The sequence below is a fragment of the Lissotriton helveticus genome, chromosome 6, assembly GCF_964261635.1.
Source record: "Lissotriton helveticus chromosome 6, aLisHel1.1, whole genome shotgun sequence".
Taxonomy (NCBI): Eukaryota; Metazoa; Chordata; class Amphibia; order Caudata; family Salamandridae; genus Lissotriton; species Lissotriton helveticus.
The window spans coordinates 1,653,433,533-1,653,451,475 of record NC_136067.1 but is presented as its reverse complement, the minus strand read 5'-3'; the positions used below and the strand labels follow the sequence as shown (position 1 = coordinate 1,653,451,475).

At 46.7% G+C, this 17,943-nt stretch overlaps 1 protein-coding gene across 3 annotated transcripts in view; it reads left to right on the top strand.

The window, feature by feature from the left end:
- The window catches only part of GPCPD1 (glycerophosphocholine phosphodiesterase 1), a 733,645-nt gene that overhangs the window by 44,138 nt on the left and 671,564 nt on the right, over nt 1-17,943 (top strand). For all 3 annotated transcript variants that reach the window (XM_078649507.1, XM_078649508.1, XM_078649506.1), the window contains one exon: nt 16,904-16,984. In XM_078649507.1, coding sequence (XP_078505633.1) covers nt 16,933-16,984 — 52 coding nt within the window. In that variant the 5' untranslated portion in view covers nt 16,904-16,932. The remainder of the gene's footprint in view (nt 1-16,903; nt 16,985-17,943) is intronic.

The window sequence follows — 17,943 nt, the reverse complement described above, 5'->3', positions numbered from 1 at the left end:
CACCTCACCGGCTGCCTGCTCCTCTGCCCACTCACATTCCGAAGAGTGGATAAAACAGCTTGCAGTCTTTTTTGCTAAAAAAATTAAGACTATTCAGGAGTCTTTTCCAGCTGTAGACCCCACATTGCCAGTATATAGCTCTACTTTTACCTCCTTGAGTGAGGATACTATGCCCTTCCTTTCGACATTCCCTCAAATGTCCTGTTTGACCTCGTTTGATCTCTTATCTCGACTGCAGTCAGGTTCGCCTATGGACCCCTGCCCGGCTAAATTCTTGGGCAGAGTAGCTGCAGCTGTAAATAGTTTGCTGAACCCTCTGATGAACATGTCTTTGTCTACAGGAGTGGTTCCCTTAGCATGGAAGCATGCACTGATTTTGCCCCTAATCAAAAAGCCAAATTTAGATCCCTTGACGCATGCTAATTACAGACCGATATCCCTTCTCCCTGCTCTAGCCAAGGTTGTTGAAAAACACGTGCAGCTCTCGATTACCAACTACATCGAGAGCAACAACCTTCTTCATGACACACAGTCGGGGTTTCGTGCTAATTACAGTACAGAGACAGCCCTTCTGGAGGTCACTGAAGCTATCAGGGAGACGCTCGATCTTGGAGGTAAGGCTGTACTAGTCATGCTGGATTTGTCGGCGGCTTTCGACACCGTCCCGCATGACGGTCTCCTTTTAAGACTCCAGGAGATCGGGTTTCGCGGGACGGTGTTGGACTGGTTTAGATCTTTTTTATCTGACCGCCGACAGGTGATCTGGGCACCACCGTTCTCCGCTGAAATGCCGTCGCTAGGGGTGGGGGTTCCTCAAGGATCCATTCTGAGCCCCATCCTTTTTAATATCTACATGGCCCCTCTGGCGGCGGTGGCGGAGGCTTATGGTGCCCAGGTCATATCCTACGCTGATGACACCCAGCTCCTGTTTACTTGCAGGAAGGGAGAGGCATTTGATGGGGGTAAAATCAGGGACTGCCTTGACACCGTTTTTTCATGGTTTCAACAACACAGCCTTAAATGCAACTCAGACAAGTCTGAGTTGCTCTTTTTTGGCTGTGCTCCGGATCCATGTTGGAAATCTTGGTGGCCTCGAGACATGTTTCCTCCAGACGCGGTGTCAACGCAGGCCAAAAATCTGGGTGTGATCTGTGACGTTGATCTGTCATTTAGATCCCAGATCAATGTATTATCAGGGAAATGTTTTAGCATTCTGCGGATGCTCAGGAAATTTTTGCCGCTGCTGTCACTGCAATATAAGAAAATCGTGGTGCAGGCATTAGTTGGATCACGTTTCGACTATGCTAATGCACTTTATGCGGGCCTGCCGAAGTATTTGGTGGCAAGATTGCAGATAGTCCAAAATTCTGCTGCAAGGGCAATTTTTGGCCTTCCACGCAGAGCTAGAGCCTCTGGTTTACTTAAAGAGTTACATTGGCTACCGATTTCCAAAAGAGTCATTTTTAAAACTTTGACTCTGGCATTTAAAGCCCTGCATTCTGTAGGCCCTTTGTACATTAGGAAGAGACTGGCCTTTTATGTCCCAAAGAGGGTGTTGCGTTCAGCTTCATCTGCCACGATTGTGGTCCCTTCTTTTAAACGCGCTCGGATGGGTGGTCGGTCCTTCCGCTATCTAGCGGCCCTCCATTGGAATGGGCTTCCGATCTCTTTGCGGAAAGCCAACAGTCTCCTGATGTTTAGAAAAGAACTAAAGACGTGGCTCTTTTCTGCATGATCATCACGACTTCTGAGCTGCGGGCTGGATTGACTGGTCTCTGATCTCTTTGCTAAAGCGCCGGGACACCCGCTTGGGTAGCCGTGCGCTATAAAAGAGTGGGCACATAACATAACATAACAATACCCTCTAAGCCCACCCTATTTTTCATGCGATCTAGTGTATAGGCATGGTTCACAGTGTCCAATGTCGATGAGAGGTCGAGCAGGATTAGGAGGCAGGTTTCATTGCGGTCGAGTGCAAGTAGAGCGTCTTCCACGATGTGCAGAATTTCTGTTTCAGTACTGTGGTTTGATCTAAATCCTGATTGGAAGTCATTCAACAGTTTGAATTCAGAGATGTTGGCTCAATTGTTGTTGTACACATTTTCCAGGACGTTGGCTAGCATGGGTATGTTTGTTACTGGTCTGAAATTGGTACGGTCTGAGGGGTTCTCTGTTGTTTTTTTTTAAGATTGGAGTGACTTGCCCTGTTTTTAGGGAGTCCGGTAATGAGTCTTGTGATAGTGAACCGTTGGTGAACTTTGTCCATGAGGGGATGGGCAGATGGTTTATTGTAGATCAACAATTTGCAGGTAGAGGATCGTTGAAATGATTGTTTGGTTTTATGGTCGAGATAATCTTTGCAATAGCTAAGTCAATGAAAGGCTTGAATTCTGACCATAAAGCATTATTTTTAGGCATTTCCAGAGCTGGTTGATATTGAGACTTCGCTGGGGTGCTCCTTTTGGTCAAAAGGCATTCAACTGCTTTTTTTTTTTTTTTTTTTTTAGCTCAACCTCCATTGATTTGGCTTTAGCTTTAAAAAAGGAGGGGAAATCTTCGCTGCTTATGTTTGATTTTGTAGCTGTAGGTGCAAATTTGGCCGTTTTTATTAGATTGATCTTTTAGCAGTTCGAATAGTTTCCTCGGTCTGTTTTTTGCATTATCCAGTTCTTTCCTGAAGAAGTCTTTTTTTTTTTTATTATTTAAATTTAGAATACTTTTATTGTAGGCCTTTCTGGCCTGTCTTCGTTGGATTAAATGGGGTGAGGAAGGGTGTTGTAGCCTTTTCCGCTCTGTGAATCTGAGTGATCGCTTTTCTTCAGTAAGGGAACCGTTAAACCAAGGTTTTTTTATCTTTGTCAGGCACCCTTTTGAGTTTTAAAGGGGCTAAGAACTGCCGAGCCCTCGAGAAAGTGTGGAGAAGGGAACCAACAATGGACAACATGACCAACCTCAAGCTCGCCACCCGGAAACACCACCAACTGATCCGCGCCACCAAGAAAAATGCCTACAAGGACCGGCTAGACAACAACGCACACAACTGCAAGGAACTCTTCAACATCGTAAAGGAGCTCTCCAACCCCAACGCCGGAAACAACGACATCACCCCGTCGCAAGACCTCTGCAACTCCCTCGCCTCATTCTTCCACAACAAGATCGCGGACATACACAACAGTTTCAGCATCCAACGCACGCCACGACCACAGCAACGCCTCCCACCACCACCCTCCGCGCCTGGACTCCGATCAGCAGCGAAGACACCATCCGCACTATGAACTCCATCCACTCCGGATCTCCAACCGACCCCTGCCCTCACCACGTCTTCAACAAGGCCGACACTGTCATCGCACCCCACCTGCGGGACATCATCAACACCTCCTTCGACACCGCTACCTTCCCGGAGAGCTGGAAGCACGCGGAACTCAGCGCTCTACTGAAGAAACCTACAGCGGACCCCACCAAACTCAAGAACTACCGTCCCATCTCGCTCCTCCCGTTCCCGGCCAAAGTCATCGAGAAGACCGTCAACAAACAGCTGGCCGCCTTCCTCGAGACGAATGGATCCCTCGACCCCTCACAGTCTGGCTTCCGAGCCAACCACAGCACCGAGACCGCCCTCATCGCTGCCACCGATGACATCCGAACCCTGATGGACAACGGAGAAACAGCGGCCCTCATCCTCCTAGACCTCTCCGCGGCGTTCAACACTGTCTGCCACCGCACCCTAGTACAGCGCCTCGGCAACATCGGAATCCAGGAGAAGGCACTGGAATGGATCACCTCCTTCCTCGAAGGAAGAACACAGAGAGTCCGCCTACCACCGTACAAGTCAGAGGCCACCGAAGTCATCTGCGGCGTCCCCCAAGGATCCTCGCTGAGCCCCACCCTCTTCAACGTCTACAAGAGCCCCCTCGCGGCCATCGCACGCAAACACAACCTCAACATAATCTCCTACGCCGACGACACCCAGCTGATCCTCTCCCTGACCAACGACCCCGCCGCCGCCAGAACCAACCTGCACGAAGGGATGAGAGATGTAGCTGAGTGGATGACGACCAGCCGCCTGAAACTGAACTCAGACAAGACGGAGGTCCTCATCCTGGGCTCCTCGCCCTCTGCCTGGGACGACTCCTGGTGGCCCCCCGCCCTGGGCATCGCACCCAAACCAACGGACCACGCACGCGACCTGGGCTTCATCCTGGACTCCTCCCTCTCCATGACCAGACAAGTCAACGCCGTCTCCTCATCATGCTTCAACATCCTACGCATGCTACGGAAGATCTTCTGGTGGATCCCCACCGAGACCAGGAAGACTGTCACCCAGGCCCTCGTCACCAGCCGCCTGGACTACGGCAACGCCCTCTACGCCGGAACCACCGCCAAGCTCCAGAAGAGACTCCAGCGGATACAGAACGCCTCAGCCAGACTCATCCTCGACCTCCCACGAAACAGCCACATCTCCGGACACCTGAGAGACCTGCACTGGCTCCCCGTCAGGAAAAGAATCACCTTCCGTCTCCTCACCCACGCACACAAAGCCCTACACGACCAAGGCCCGAGCTACCTCAACAACCGAATCAACTTCTACGCTCCCAAGCGCCACCTCAGATCAACCAGCCACGCCCTCGCCGATGTCCCACGCATCCGAAGAGCGACAACAGGAGGAAGGTCCTTCTTCTCCTACCTGGCCGCCAAGACCTGGAACTCCCTCCCGACCGACCTGCGCCTGACCCAAGACCACCTCGCCTTCAGGAAGAAGCTCAAGACCTGGCTGTTCGAGCACTAACGGCACCCCCCCTCCTAGCGCCTTGAGACCCTACGGGTGAGTAGTGCGCTATATAAATGTCTTGATTGATTGATTGATTATGTCCTCAATTATGCTCGTCATTGTATTGTTGTAATAATCTGTGATGTCACTGACTTCTACCATGTTATTAGGAGGCTGCAATTCTTTCTCGCAGTGTGCTGTGAGATTTTCCATATTGAGCCCTCTACTGCCACAAATCCATTGTCTCGGTTTTATTGATTGTGAGAAGGTTTTTGTTTTTATGTGAGGTATTTGGCAGGTAATAATGTGATAATCAGACCACTCGCAAGGGATGATCTCAATTTTATCGACCGCTTTTTCTTTAGAGATTATCCAGTCTAGGGTAGAGCCTTTAGAATGGGTTAGTAGATAGCATTCTTGAACCATCGATTGATCTTCAAGGAAGGCTTTGAGTAGATGGATTGATCTCCCAGTGGAGATTTAAGTATCCTAGGAAAATATCATTGGAATGGGGAGTAGTTTGCTGTGATGATTTCTATCAGCTGGTCTATGAACATGGAATTTTTGCCTGGTTGTAGGATGAGTCATGATGGGATGGGGATGGTTACCGTAATTAAAATTTTATAGAAGACTAGAAAGGATAGTTTTTAATCCGAAATTTTTAAAATCATTTCTCATTCAATGGGTATAGTGAAGCGGTGTGATTATAATCTATCCATCGTGTAATAAAATGTATGTAAAATTACTTTTCTTATTTATTTGAGTGTATGTAAAATGTTACGTTTTTGTGCTGTTTAAAGACCTGTGGTTATTTTGACTGACTGAATAAAATGTTAGTGAGGGTGGTAATTTATTTTTTTAAATATTGTGTATAAAATATATATAAATTGAATGAATTTAAAATATTTTAAAATTTTATATAATTTGAAGAGGTAATGTGTAACTTGGAATAGATTTTAAAAAAAATAAAGGCTAACAATTTTCCCTTTATTTTTTAATACGAAGATGTCCATCCCGGTGAAGAGGAGCTCAAAAACAGCCAACTAAAAGTAATTTTACTACCGCAAGATGAGTTAAAAGAGGCTCCACCCCCTCATTTGAGTGAGTGGAGATCTTAATTCTGCACATAGGAAGAAATCGCTACTCCGAAATGGTAAATAGCAAAAAAGTGGAGATCTACGCAGAGATGTAGGAGTAGATATGCACATGAAAGTTTTTTATCCTTAAATCTCCCATCTCCCATCTTCCAGCAGTATTGAGTAAAATACCTTTTTCTTCAAATCTTTATTTGAAATCGTACTCTTCCTGACTTCTAAAACGTATGTAAGGCCGGTCAGCTTTTGCGGAGACAGCCTTTTAGTTGAAAGGAAACCAATATGTGTTTATCATTGGTTCATTTTGCTTCTGCTATAGTTCAAAGCAACTTCTGCTTTTTATGGTATTGTCTGCGTGCCATTGAAATCAATGACATTTAAACTAACGTGGTTTAATTCTTACGTTTTACTGGTTTTACGAAATCTGCATCATGAAATTTCATTTCATTTGTACCACTGTTGCATCAAGCTCCGGTAGCTCTAGTTTTGCTTCCCTGTAGAGTTCATTCTACTTTCATCTACTGATAGAATTTGGTTTAACATAAAAGGATATTGTCATCATTAGCATATGCACTGATATGATGTTGGGTAATAGCGCAACTTTAAGTAGATGTGTAGTCCTACATAATGTGAAATATATTTTCCTCTACGAGCTATTTCTAGTACCCCTTTTTAGGTCTCGCCTAGGCAGCACTTGCTTGTGCTGTCTCTTTGAGACATGTTTTATCTAGGATGTGGGCATAAAAACCCCCATCTTTTTCATTAGTTCCTGTTGTTGCCCTTTAGAAATGATGGCTTTTCATTGGTGAATATACTTAGTAGCCTCTCCTTTTGGAATTTTGTATCCAACAGTGAAGACTGCCCCTCTTACATATGTTGTTACTGTTCATGTTATTTATACTTCGAGGGATATCTTTTTTTAGTTGAACTGCCTCTTTGCTCGTTTACTGTTCTGTTTACTTGTACAATGAAACTTTGGTTGCTTCATTTGCTTGCTGTCCCTTTTATCTCCCTGTGCCTCCTCCTCGCCCCTCCCACAAAACTACATTGGTTGCTTCATGTCCCTTAATCTTCCCTTGCCTCCCCCTCTGTCCTTCCACAACACTGCTTGTACATTGCATGTTTACTTTGGCAACACTGGCGATAAGCGCCACTCGGAGATCACAACTGACAGATGTGAAGGCCATTCACACTTTGAATAGAAATTTAACTCCTGCATACAGAAAACTTGACACCTATGCATGTAGCTCAAGTAAATTTCTCTTTCCGGGGGATATTGGGAAAACCCGGTCTTGCTTTCTCAGTATTATCGCCACCTGCCAGGTTGTTTTTAGCGAGAACAAGGAAAGTTTTTTGCAACACGCACTCTGTTATCGGTGGCTGTTCTCTGACATGCTGGTTGTACCTGGTGCAGAGGCAGCTGATGGATACAGTAGTCACATGTGCGTCTGGCGTGAGCATCATGGCGGACTGAGAAGGGACCACACTCTTTAGACTAGGTGGAAGACGGGCAAAGCAGTCTCTAGCCACTACTTTACCTCCTTTGTTGGTGCCCTTACCTGAGTGTGCATCACTTCTGCCATCCACGCTGCTTTCAGATCACCTCAATGAGTTCTGCTAATACAGGGTTACCGTATAATTTTCTGTCAGCAGGAAGACCGTGTTCTAGTAATCAAATTTTTTTAGGAAATCACTTTAATAGGCTTATCAGTTTAACACAGTTTGTTTATTTATATAAGCCTGGGCACATAAAGCGAGATTCAATAGGCTGGTAACATTTAACGCTGTTAGGGTACACAGGCTCTTTCGGGCACCCTGCTGCACTTACTGACCCCTGCTTTTAGATCGGTTTCCGTTCGCTTATCTCTTCGAACTTACCCTTAGGTGGCCTGTTCTTCAGTTGAAGTTTTTTGGCCTTTTCTTTGGTTCAAGTTTTCACTGGTTGCTCACTGATACGGTTATGTCAACGTGTGTCTTCTACTTCCTTGTCCTTGCTTTCTTGCTCTGTCTCACAATGACCACTTGATTACCAGGCCTCGGGTGAAGTTGGGTATTGTGAACATTAAACACAGTTGACTACTCCCATTAGCTCCCACTAAAGTATCTGTGTTTTCTTTGTGCTGATCTATGCTCTAAAGTTTGCCCCTTCAGATCTCTCTGCCTTTACTGCTGCCATTCCCACCCCTTAGTCATCACCTTTTCTTAAGGCGTCTCACTACTTCACTGCCTGGTGCTTCAATGCTGATCATGTCTTGCATTGCTCATGCATCTATTTCCCCTCCACATCAAGTTTCCTCCAAGTATCTTTTGTTATTTCTTTCTAAAACACAAAGATGTAGGAAATGAGCTATAGTAGCTAATTTTCTGACCCAGGACCTTCTTTCTAATCACTGCTTTGGCATTTCACCAACAATATATATCTTGTATTTGTGGGCAAACTGCTTTAGTTTGTTGGACCTTAATTTGTGTATAAACCAACTGGCATTTCATTTAGCTATGTGTCTGTGTTTCCATTTTCTTTTTTTTCTTTTATATTTTTCTTTTTATAAAGGTTCAATACATAACAACGTTTTAGCAAATATTCGCCATGCAGCACACTTTTGCAATCCCTTAATATAAACATTCCCATATTTCTCTTGGTTACAAAAACATTCCCACAATGCTCTTGGTTACACAGCTTTTGAGCCAACAACCCAGCTTGGGCAGGCAGCAATTTCCATCAAGCACCATACCGTCCGGTCCAGTAGCCCATGATTTCACACTGCCATCGTACACTTTCCCCAAGGCCGGTGTTCCCAGTTCCTGTTGTGGGGGGTGTTCTCTCACATTATCTATCATCCTAACCCTCTGCTGTCTTCTCCTCACTCAGCTTGGCCTCCCATGTATGCATTTCCGTGACTTCAACTGCCTCCCCAGTCTCCCCTTGTTTGTATGTTCTATACAGTCCCCCAACATTTTTTGGCCTGCTACGTGGAGGGAGCAGTTCACTATAATTCTCCGTCTATGTGCATCAGTATATCATGTCATGCAACCATCTTTTCACTGTTGGTACCGGGCCCCTCATCCAACACAATGCCACTACCTGTTTTGCTATTAAAAGTCCCATATCTACAATCCTGCGTACTGCTTTAGGCAGTGTTTTGGTATATCCCAATAGAGCCAGTGCTGGATCACGAGCCAGCTCCACCTCCACTATCCTCCCCAGTTCCCGAAAAACCTCTTCCCAGAATGCTAGTATACCAGGGCAGTCCCAAGCTAGATGCATGCAATCTGCTGTCTGTGCTCGGCACCGCTCATACATCGCCTCCTCCCTAAGCCCCTATCTACAGAGCCGTTCTGGCGTGTAGTATACGCTGTTAAGGAATTTAAAATGAATAAGCCTATGCCTTCCGTGAAGTGAAACACGCCGTGTGTTTCGAACAGCAGTACTGCCACATCTTGTCATCTATTGTTATTTGCAAGTCCCTCTGCCAGGCCAGCCTGGCAGACATATGAATTCATGTATTCTATGCGTTATCACTATTCTGTAAATATTGGTTACTATCTTACGAGGGGAGCTGGATTTGATGACGTATGTTAATTCAGGGATTGCCAGAGGTTCCTGCATGTCCTCCAAAATGCTGTAGCATAGCCCGCCGCACCCTGTAAAACTGGAACTGCTGTAATTGTGTGGCTGCTTCCGCCCCTCCTACTACCTGTTCCCAGGTTTTTGCTAACTTTTCTTGAAAGAAATCTCCTGCAACCTTTATATTCAACTCTTGCAGAACTCTAATGACTCCTCTATCCCTGCACGGAGTCAGCCAGCGGGCCCACTCTATGGGCATGGACCGTGTGTATAGCAATGCTCCTGATTGTAATTGTAGCAGGCAGTGCCATGCATGTGTTTATCGAGTCAAGAAAGTCGGTTCGAATATCGTCGCCGGTGGCGAGTGTGGGGCGGCGAATAGTGTTTCCATACACAGGAATGGTATTCCTGCCTCGCCGTGAATCCAGGCATGGAGATGTGAACACTGTGCCACCCTATAGTAAAGCTAAAAATCTGGTGCTCCTAAGCCTCCCATACTGTAAGGTAGCGTAAGAACCCGCTATTTAACCCTTACCTGCTTGCCCGCCGACGCAAGTTTAAGCATCAACTGTGTAAGTCTTTGAAAAAAGGCTTGTGATTAGTACTATTGGTATGTTGGTGAATAGGAACAGCATCCTGGGCAGAACCACAATCTTCATGATTGATATCCTTCCCGTCAAGGACAGGGGAAGCTTACACCATGCCTCTACATCATCCTCCAGTTTATCTATGGCCTTGCCGTAGTTCTCCTGTAATACCTTCTCGGAGTCTGTATGCAGTTGAATCCCCAAGTATCTGACTGAGTCCTTAGTCCATTGCAGTGGATATTCCATCTCAAATTCTTTTGTGACCGGAGTCAGCGGAAAAACAATGGACTTGGCCCAGTTGACTTTTAGGCCCGATAAAGCCCCAAAGGGCACCACTTCCCAAAGCACCGTGGTCGGATTTTGTTCGGGCTGCCGTATATACAGCAGCGTGTCATCCGCATAGGTGGATATCACTATATTATATGTCCGGAAGCCAATGCCCTCATGACTGTGATACTCCCTAAGGGCGCAAGCCAAAGGCTCCGCGAACAGGGCATACAGCAGCGGCGATAGTGGGCAGCCTTGTCTTGTGCCTCTAGTGTTGAAGTGGTCTGTGACTAAGTTACCAATACGCACTTTAGCTGTAGGTCTGTGGTACAAAGTGCCAATAGGTTGTAAAAAAAACTGACCTCAGACCCGTCCTTGTCAATACCCTACGCATGAATGCCACTCCACCGAGTCAAATGCCTTTTCCATATCTAGGAAGACTGCCACCGCTTTAACATCTTGCCTCACATGCTGCATTGTTCCAAATACTGTCCGGATATTGTATGTGAGATTCCTGTTTGGTATACAACCTGCCTGTTCTGGTGCCACTAATATCGGAGCCAGGAGGGCTAGGCGGTTGGCCAGGATCTTCACTAATATTTCCATGTCTACATTTAAAAGCGACAATGGGCAATATGAGCTACACTCTTCCGGCAATTTCCCTGGTTTAGGGATCGCCACTAGGATCGATTCCCTCATATATCTTGGCATGGTACCCTCAACACATAGATCGTCAAAAAGCGTGGCCAAGTGGGGCAGTAAGATATCTATGAAGGCTTTATAAAAGTTAGCCGTGAAGCCATCCGCCCCCGACACGCTGTTCGACTTCATACCCGCCAGGGCTTCTAATATTTTGTCCTTTTCTATTGGCAGCTTTAGGAATTCTCTGTGCACGTCCGATAGGGAGGGAAGTGCTGTATGCTCCAGGTATTCCTGCATTTCCTCTTCCATTTCCTCTGACCTTGATGTATAAAGATCTGCATAATATTGTCTGAATCTCTATGCAATATCTACCTCTTCTGAGAGCAAGTCTCCTTCCGCTGATTTCACCTGTGTTACCAGTGTCTTCCCTCGCTTTGCTTTTAGGAGCTGAGCTAGTATCGAGCTCCGCCTTTCCCCCTCTCCATATGTGCAAGCTGTAGAGTATTTGCCTAGATGTTTCATCTCACTGGCCGCCTCCTCATGGTATTCCTCCAATAGAGCCTTCATTTCATCCCCCCTCTACCCCTCCCCATCCTTCCCCTGCTGATCCTCCAATTGTTTTAGCTTCTGTTCCAGGTCAGTCAATCTCTGCCTTATGGCCTTCAATACCTCAGAGTGCTTGGTCATAGCAATACCGCGTATATAAACCTTGAAAGCCTCCCAAGCCATTTGGAAACTATCAACCAAACTTATATTGACCTCGAAAAAAGTTTCTATAGGTTCCGCTAGTTCACCCTTAAAGACAGGGTCCAGCAGCGAGTACGGTGGGAAGCGCCAGGTAAATGGGGGAATAGTTTTCTTGGGGACAGCCAAAGTAATCCGAACCGGTGAGTGATCCGAAAGTGTACGTGGCAGTACTTTACAAGCTCGAAACCTTTTCTAGCACTGCAGTAGAGGCCAACCAATAGTCTATACGTGCATGTATGTTATGATATGCAGAGTAGTGTGTGAAGCCCCCTAGTAGCCGGTTCCGTGCTCGCCATATATCTTCTAGGTCCATGCACATCATCACCTTTTACAGCTCTCTCGCAGCTGCTGACGGTTTCCTGTGTGGGCCGGCTGATCGATCTAAACCAGGATCCCTAACCATGTTAAAATCTCCGCCCCACAGGATCGGTGCACCCTGTAGTCTCTGTACCGTAGTTGCTAACTGTGAGAAACTCAGGGCAGTCATAGTTAGGACCATATGCATTGACCATCAGTAAATCCAGCCCTCTGCCCCTACATCTCGAAATGACATTCCATCCATTGGGGTCCGACTTCAGCAATTCTAGTGTGTAGTCTGTTTTGGGGTTCACCAATGTCATCACCCCTCTAATGTGTTGAATATCATGCAGTATTAATGTTCCCTGTGAGTCCTTTACTTCTCAGAATCGCACTCATTTGTGGAAGGTGTGTCTCTTGTAAAAGCGCCACATCAACATTATGCCTGTGTAGGAAACAGAGTACCTTTCGGACCTTGCGATAATCATTAAGTCCTCTAACATTTCAAGTCATAGCAATCGAGCAGTCTACCAGATTCTGTGTTTCCCTCCCTCTATCTTCCGCCATTAGTTTGGGTTGTACCTATGCAAAATGCGTCAATCAATGTGCCTGACTGAAGTGTGTTGCCCATCGCCCACCAGCCTGAAGTATTCTGTAACCTTTTTGCCATCACTTGCGTTCTGTGTGCTTGTACATAGCATGTTGTAAACCATTAGAAAACCAGTCCTTTCAAAAAACGCCCCCCCACCTTCCGGATTCAGAAACTCTGCCCTTCTCCCTCCTGATCCCCTCCCACAGCTGACCACCCCCAACTTGGCCATGCTTATACCCAAAGTGCCCCCCGTGCTCCTCCCCCCCCCCCCTTTTCCCATTCCCTCCCCTCCCCTAGTTGCAACCGGTGTGCCAGGCACTATGAAGCGGAGGTAGCTCTGTGAATAAGGTGTAGCACCCAAAAAAAGATACCCTGCCATGCCCAGCCGCACTTGCGTCGATTACCATAAGTTGCAGTAGTAACCATTACCCACCCCCGCCAAATTATAACTAGTTCCTCTTTCACCATTAGCAGGTGTTGACTATCATTTCTTATCGTGAAAACATTTTCTGTCCCGCTCTACCGCCCAGGGTGTCACCCCCACCCCGTTCCATGGAGTCTCCATTATAGTTCAGTCTACAATGTCTCTTGTCCTACATTATCGAAGACCCAAGGCGCTCTCCAGACTGCACATGCAGGGCTTCCCCCCCCTTCTAAACTCCAAACTTTGAGCTCCCATCCCGCGCCGCCCTCTCCCTTTTTCCTCATCTGGTGTGCAAAGTCTCCTGGTCTTAGTCCTGTTCATCCAGTAAACCGCCGGTTGCTTCATCCAGGAGTCTGCTGTCCGGGCTACCTCGATGTTCCATCGCCCAGCATTTGATGGCTTGCTGCAATGACTTGGGGTCCGTGAAAATATGTAAGCGCCCTTGTCTGTTCACCCTAAGCTTCGCAGGATACAGCGCCTCCTGGACTCGTGAGGTGAAATCTGGATACAGCGACAACTCTGAGCCTTCATACCGTAACATTTTCTTTTCTCTGGCTATGCGCAGCGCCACATCTTGGTTGCGGTAATTAAGTAGCTTCACAACCATCGGCCTGGGTGGGGCGCCCACCTGTGGTTTGGGTCCCAAAGAGCGGTACGCTCTCTCAACAACGAACATTGCGGAGAAGACTCCCTCTCCCAGCAGGGTCACCAGCAGTTTCTCCACGAATTGCTCCATATTACCGGTGGATGTGGTTTCCGGTAGACCTGTAATCTGCAGGTTACATCTTCGTGAGCGCGCCTCCAAATCCTCCGTCTTCTCCTGTAGGGCACACATCACCTTCCCCAACTGTTTGTGTTCCGCATCCAGGGTGGTATGCGCCTCTTCCACCTCCGTTATACGCCTCTAAGACATGTGTAACCTTTCTCCATGTTTATCAATACGCTCCGCCATTCTATCCATCCTGCATGAGAGTGCGTCCATTTTTGTGCTCATCGTCGCTATGCCACTCTGCAAAGTTTTCTCCATGGACCGAAGCACGGAGCGAATGTCTGAGTCCGAATCATCTCCTGTTGGGGGTGGCGATCTGGTGTCTTCGCCAGATGCTTCATCATGAGATTTCGAGCGCTTCTGCTCGAAGGACCGCTTAGATTGGGTCTTGTCTCCCCTGCCCATGTTTGTGACGGTACTGCCCCTCTCCCCGGTGGTGTACTCCGTCTCTGTCGTTCCTCAGAATGTTGGCACTAGCAGGTGTAGTATCCTTGCGCCACTGTTACCACTTTCACCACCACCGTGTCAGCAGTCCGCTGCAGTGAGTTGATCCACTTTTTGGTCCTCGAGCGATCAAGGCCCGGCACACCCCTGCACCTTCAATATTGCGCTTTCTGATGATGCATAGATTGGTAATCCAAGCAGTTAGGCCACTCTGGCTAGGAGTGCCAATCTGCAATCTAGTGGTACGCGCGCCGGTAGTGCCCAGACTCACTCTCGCAGGGCCCTTGTGTGCTGTGGCGTACCTTAAATCACCTCTATAGGGAATCACTTATTACTCTTGTGCATCCCTTGCCCATGCACAGTGGCCGGAATGTGCAGTGCCCACTGAGTCCCGCTGCTGTCTGCTCACCAATGGGCGCAAGCCTCAGGTCTCACCTGCTATTGGACCTCTTCTCATGCCCTCTGTTTCTCCTTTCAGGCTGTGGGCCGCTGCTCTGTGCGTTTCCAGCTGCTCGCACCGCCGGGTGTTTCTTTCCTGAGGAGCAGCTGTGGCAGTTGCACTCCTCGACTGTGCCCACACTGATGAACACGCAGGTCCGTACCGCTTCCGCGCTAACCAGGAGTCTCCTTGGGGTAACTGGGCTCTGTCCCACTACGTGTCGCCACCCGTGCCTGATGCCGCTTTTGTCTGACTTGCCATTGTCTGACCTGCCACGCGAGCGTCTGAGCCACGCACCCGAACCAATGTGCGCCGCCCGAACCACTGCGCGCCACCCGGCCTCCACTCTTGCCGCACGTCGCTTTATGTAACTCCTAGTCTGCAAGCACTGTGGCTCGATGCTTTGCGGCCCACCAGCCGCCGTCGGTCACAGCTCCCGTTCCACCGTCGCGAGACTCTGCCCGCCACTCTGAGCAGCTCCGGGTCTGCTTTACACCTTCCGGTAGCTAATCCTCGTTTTTTGGGGAGCTGGGCCCCAGGTACTGTGCAGGATTAATTCAGGATGGGAAATCGACGCTGCAGAGAGCCGGGCTCTAGCGGCCATGTCCGTCGCGAGCTAGCTCCGCCCCCCCTGTGTTTCCTTTTTTTTCAGAGAGCATTCGGGGTAACTTTGAAGAGGCCTTTAATCCTCTATTATGTGGGTCTCCTCCCTAGATACCAAGAGGTTTGTTGTCTAGCTTTGTTCAGTTTTTAGTCCTGTACATTAAAAAGATCTGTTTGCTTTTCTGGAGATGTATTAGAACTTGATGGTCTATTTTTTTTATGTATCAAGTGGCAACACAATTCAACTCCAGAAAAATCCACTCAACATAATTACACTTGACACCACATAATTACACTCCACATGCATCCACTCAGCTACAAAACACATAATAACACTCCACATAAATCTACTCCATGCCTCATAGCATCTCTCCACATAAACACACTCAACTGCGCATAATTCCACTAAACATAAGTTCATTACATGCCACACAATTCCATTCCACAACATAATTCCTCTACACATCACATACATCCAATCGACACCACACAATTCCACAACATGCCACACAATTCAACACTGCGCCTCATAATTACACTCCATACATACCACTCCACGATACACAATACCACAGCACTACAATTAATTGCCACATAATTACTTTCCACATAATTTCATTGCACAACCTTTCAAACAATACAAACCGCAAACACACTCTCTCCTCTTCTTTCGATGTCTTCTGCATACACAAGTGCAGCCTCTTTATGCGTCCATAACTTTCTCTCCCCATCATTCTTTCTCACACACTTTCTTCTAATCTATCTAGAGTTCATTCACCACTTCATACACGAACTACCTTTTCACACTCCATCTTAATTATCGGGCTCCCACCCTATCTTTTCAACATAGCTTATATTTCCAAGACACAAATATACTACACACAATTCCACAACTAACCATTCCAATTCAAACCAGGTAATTCCACTACAAATAACATCCATCCACTCGACTACAAACAAAAAACATAAATAAAAAACAGTATCATTTACAACGCAAATAGCTGTAACTTTCGCAAATGCAAAACCGATTGCATTGCAAATGCTTGTTTTTGTCTGGCTTGACAGCACTGCTTTCGCCAGACAATTATGTGAGTATCACCAGGGAAGGGGCATTGGCTTCACCTACGTGTTAGAAGTCAAGAGTACCTTTTTTGATTGGGAAGAGGTTGTGTGCTTCCACCAAAAAATGCTTGCCCTTCACACAGCTGTGATCATTTAGTTTATTTGTCCAGCTGTCGAATCTTGAACTTTTCGGGGCACACAAATGCCATTTCAATGCTATTAGTGTCTTTGATAACTAGATAATTTATGGTGTTTATCAGGCAGCAGCACAGATGAGGAGGACAGTTAATGCACATTGCTTTTTAGGTCTGGCTTGACAGTGCATTCATATGGGGACCTATTGGTAGTGCCAATGCTTCTGTAAAAGTGTGGGGCCAGTCACATTCTGTTAATCTTTTCTAAGTGTAAATGTAGTGAGAACATGTTTAAGGAGAATTCTTTAGAGGACATAAGTTGTTGCCTTGGTGACTCTATATTGGCTCGGTTTTGATGTTCTTAGTGACTTTACTGATTATGAAGTTGGCTGAAGTTAGAACAGATGTCTTGCTGATATTGCTGCACGTGTTAAAATTTATAAACAACCTTTGTATTTTCTTCCAATAGGAACGTTTTCTTCAGTGACCTAAACATCTATGGTTATGGCAACTCAAATCACTTTTCAAGTGAAGGCATCAACTATACCAGGTAAAGAGTACTTTATTTCATATTACCACTATATTATAAACCAATATATAGAAGTTTTAAATATACTGGATAATACAAGTCAAACATTGAACCAATCCAAGTAGTGTATTACACGAGGAATGTACTGCTTCATTAGTTGTTACCAATTAACATTTCTCCTCCACCCGTGGACATTTTTAGGTCTCGTGACCTACAATGCGCGCAAGCGCATTGAGGGAGCGAGAATTCAAGTAGCCAAAATCATCGTCAAACCAAGGGCTTTCTGCTGCGGTTTTCTTGAAGTTCACGTGAATCACGTGAGCAAACAAGCACACGCATTCACGGCCAGCCCAGCACATCAAAGGGCTTCTCCTCCCCTAATTATTCATGGCCGGCCTACTTCCACCACTCGTGTTCTTCTCTCCCTTGTTTTTTAATGCATCGCATGACTGTTCTCACATTGCCCTCACGTAAAGCGCATTTTGTTTAATTCAGATTCGTTTCACTATCCTGTTATGTTCGAATAAACTTGAGGCTGGAATGTCTTCGTTTTTTACCACACACGTGTTGGGGATCGTATACTTCCATAATCCTCTGCAGCGAAAGCCAAAATCCTTAAATGCTAATTTTTTATACACCGTACAGTTTAACTTTCAGAGTTCTCTACGTTTTTAATAACTTAAGTTGCTACCACTAGTGATATTGGACAAATAACAAACTTATTTATATGTGGTGACATATAACACAGACATTTGGTTCATTTCTCTTCCTCCTACACCTCACGGACATATGTTCATTTCTCCTCCCCCTCCCCAGCCAGCTTCCCCCAGGCCCCTGCTGCTTCACACCCTCATTGCCGCTCGGCCCCCTCCCCTGCCCGCCGTGTCGCATTTCTCCTCCCCCCTCCCCTTCTCTGCCTTCCCTCCGTCTTGTTTGCTTTGTATTCTGCGACCTGGTAGTCTTATTTTGATTATAAAACT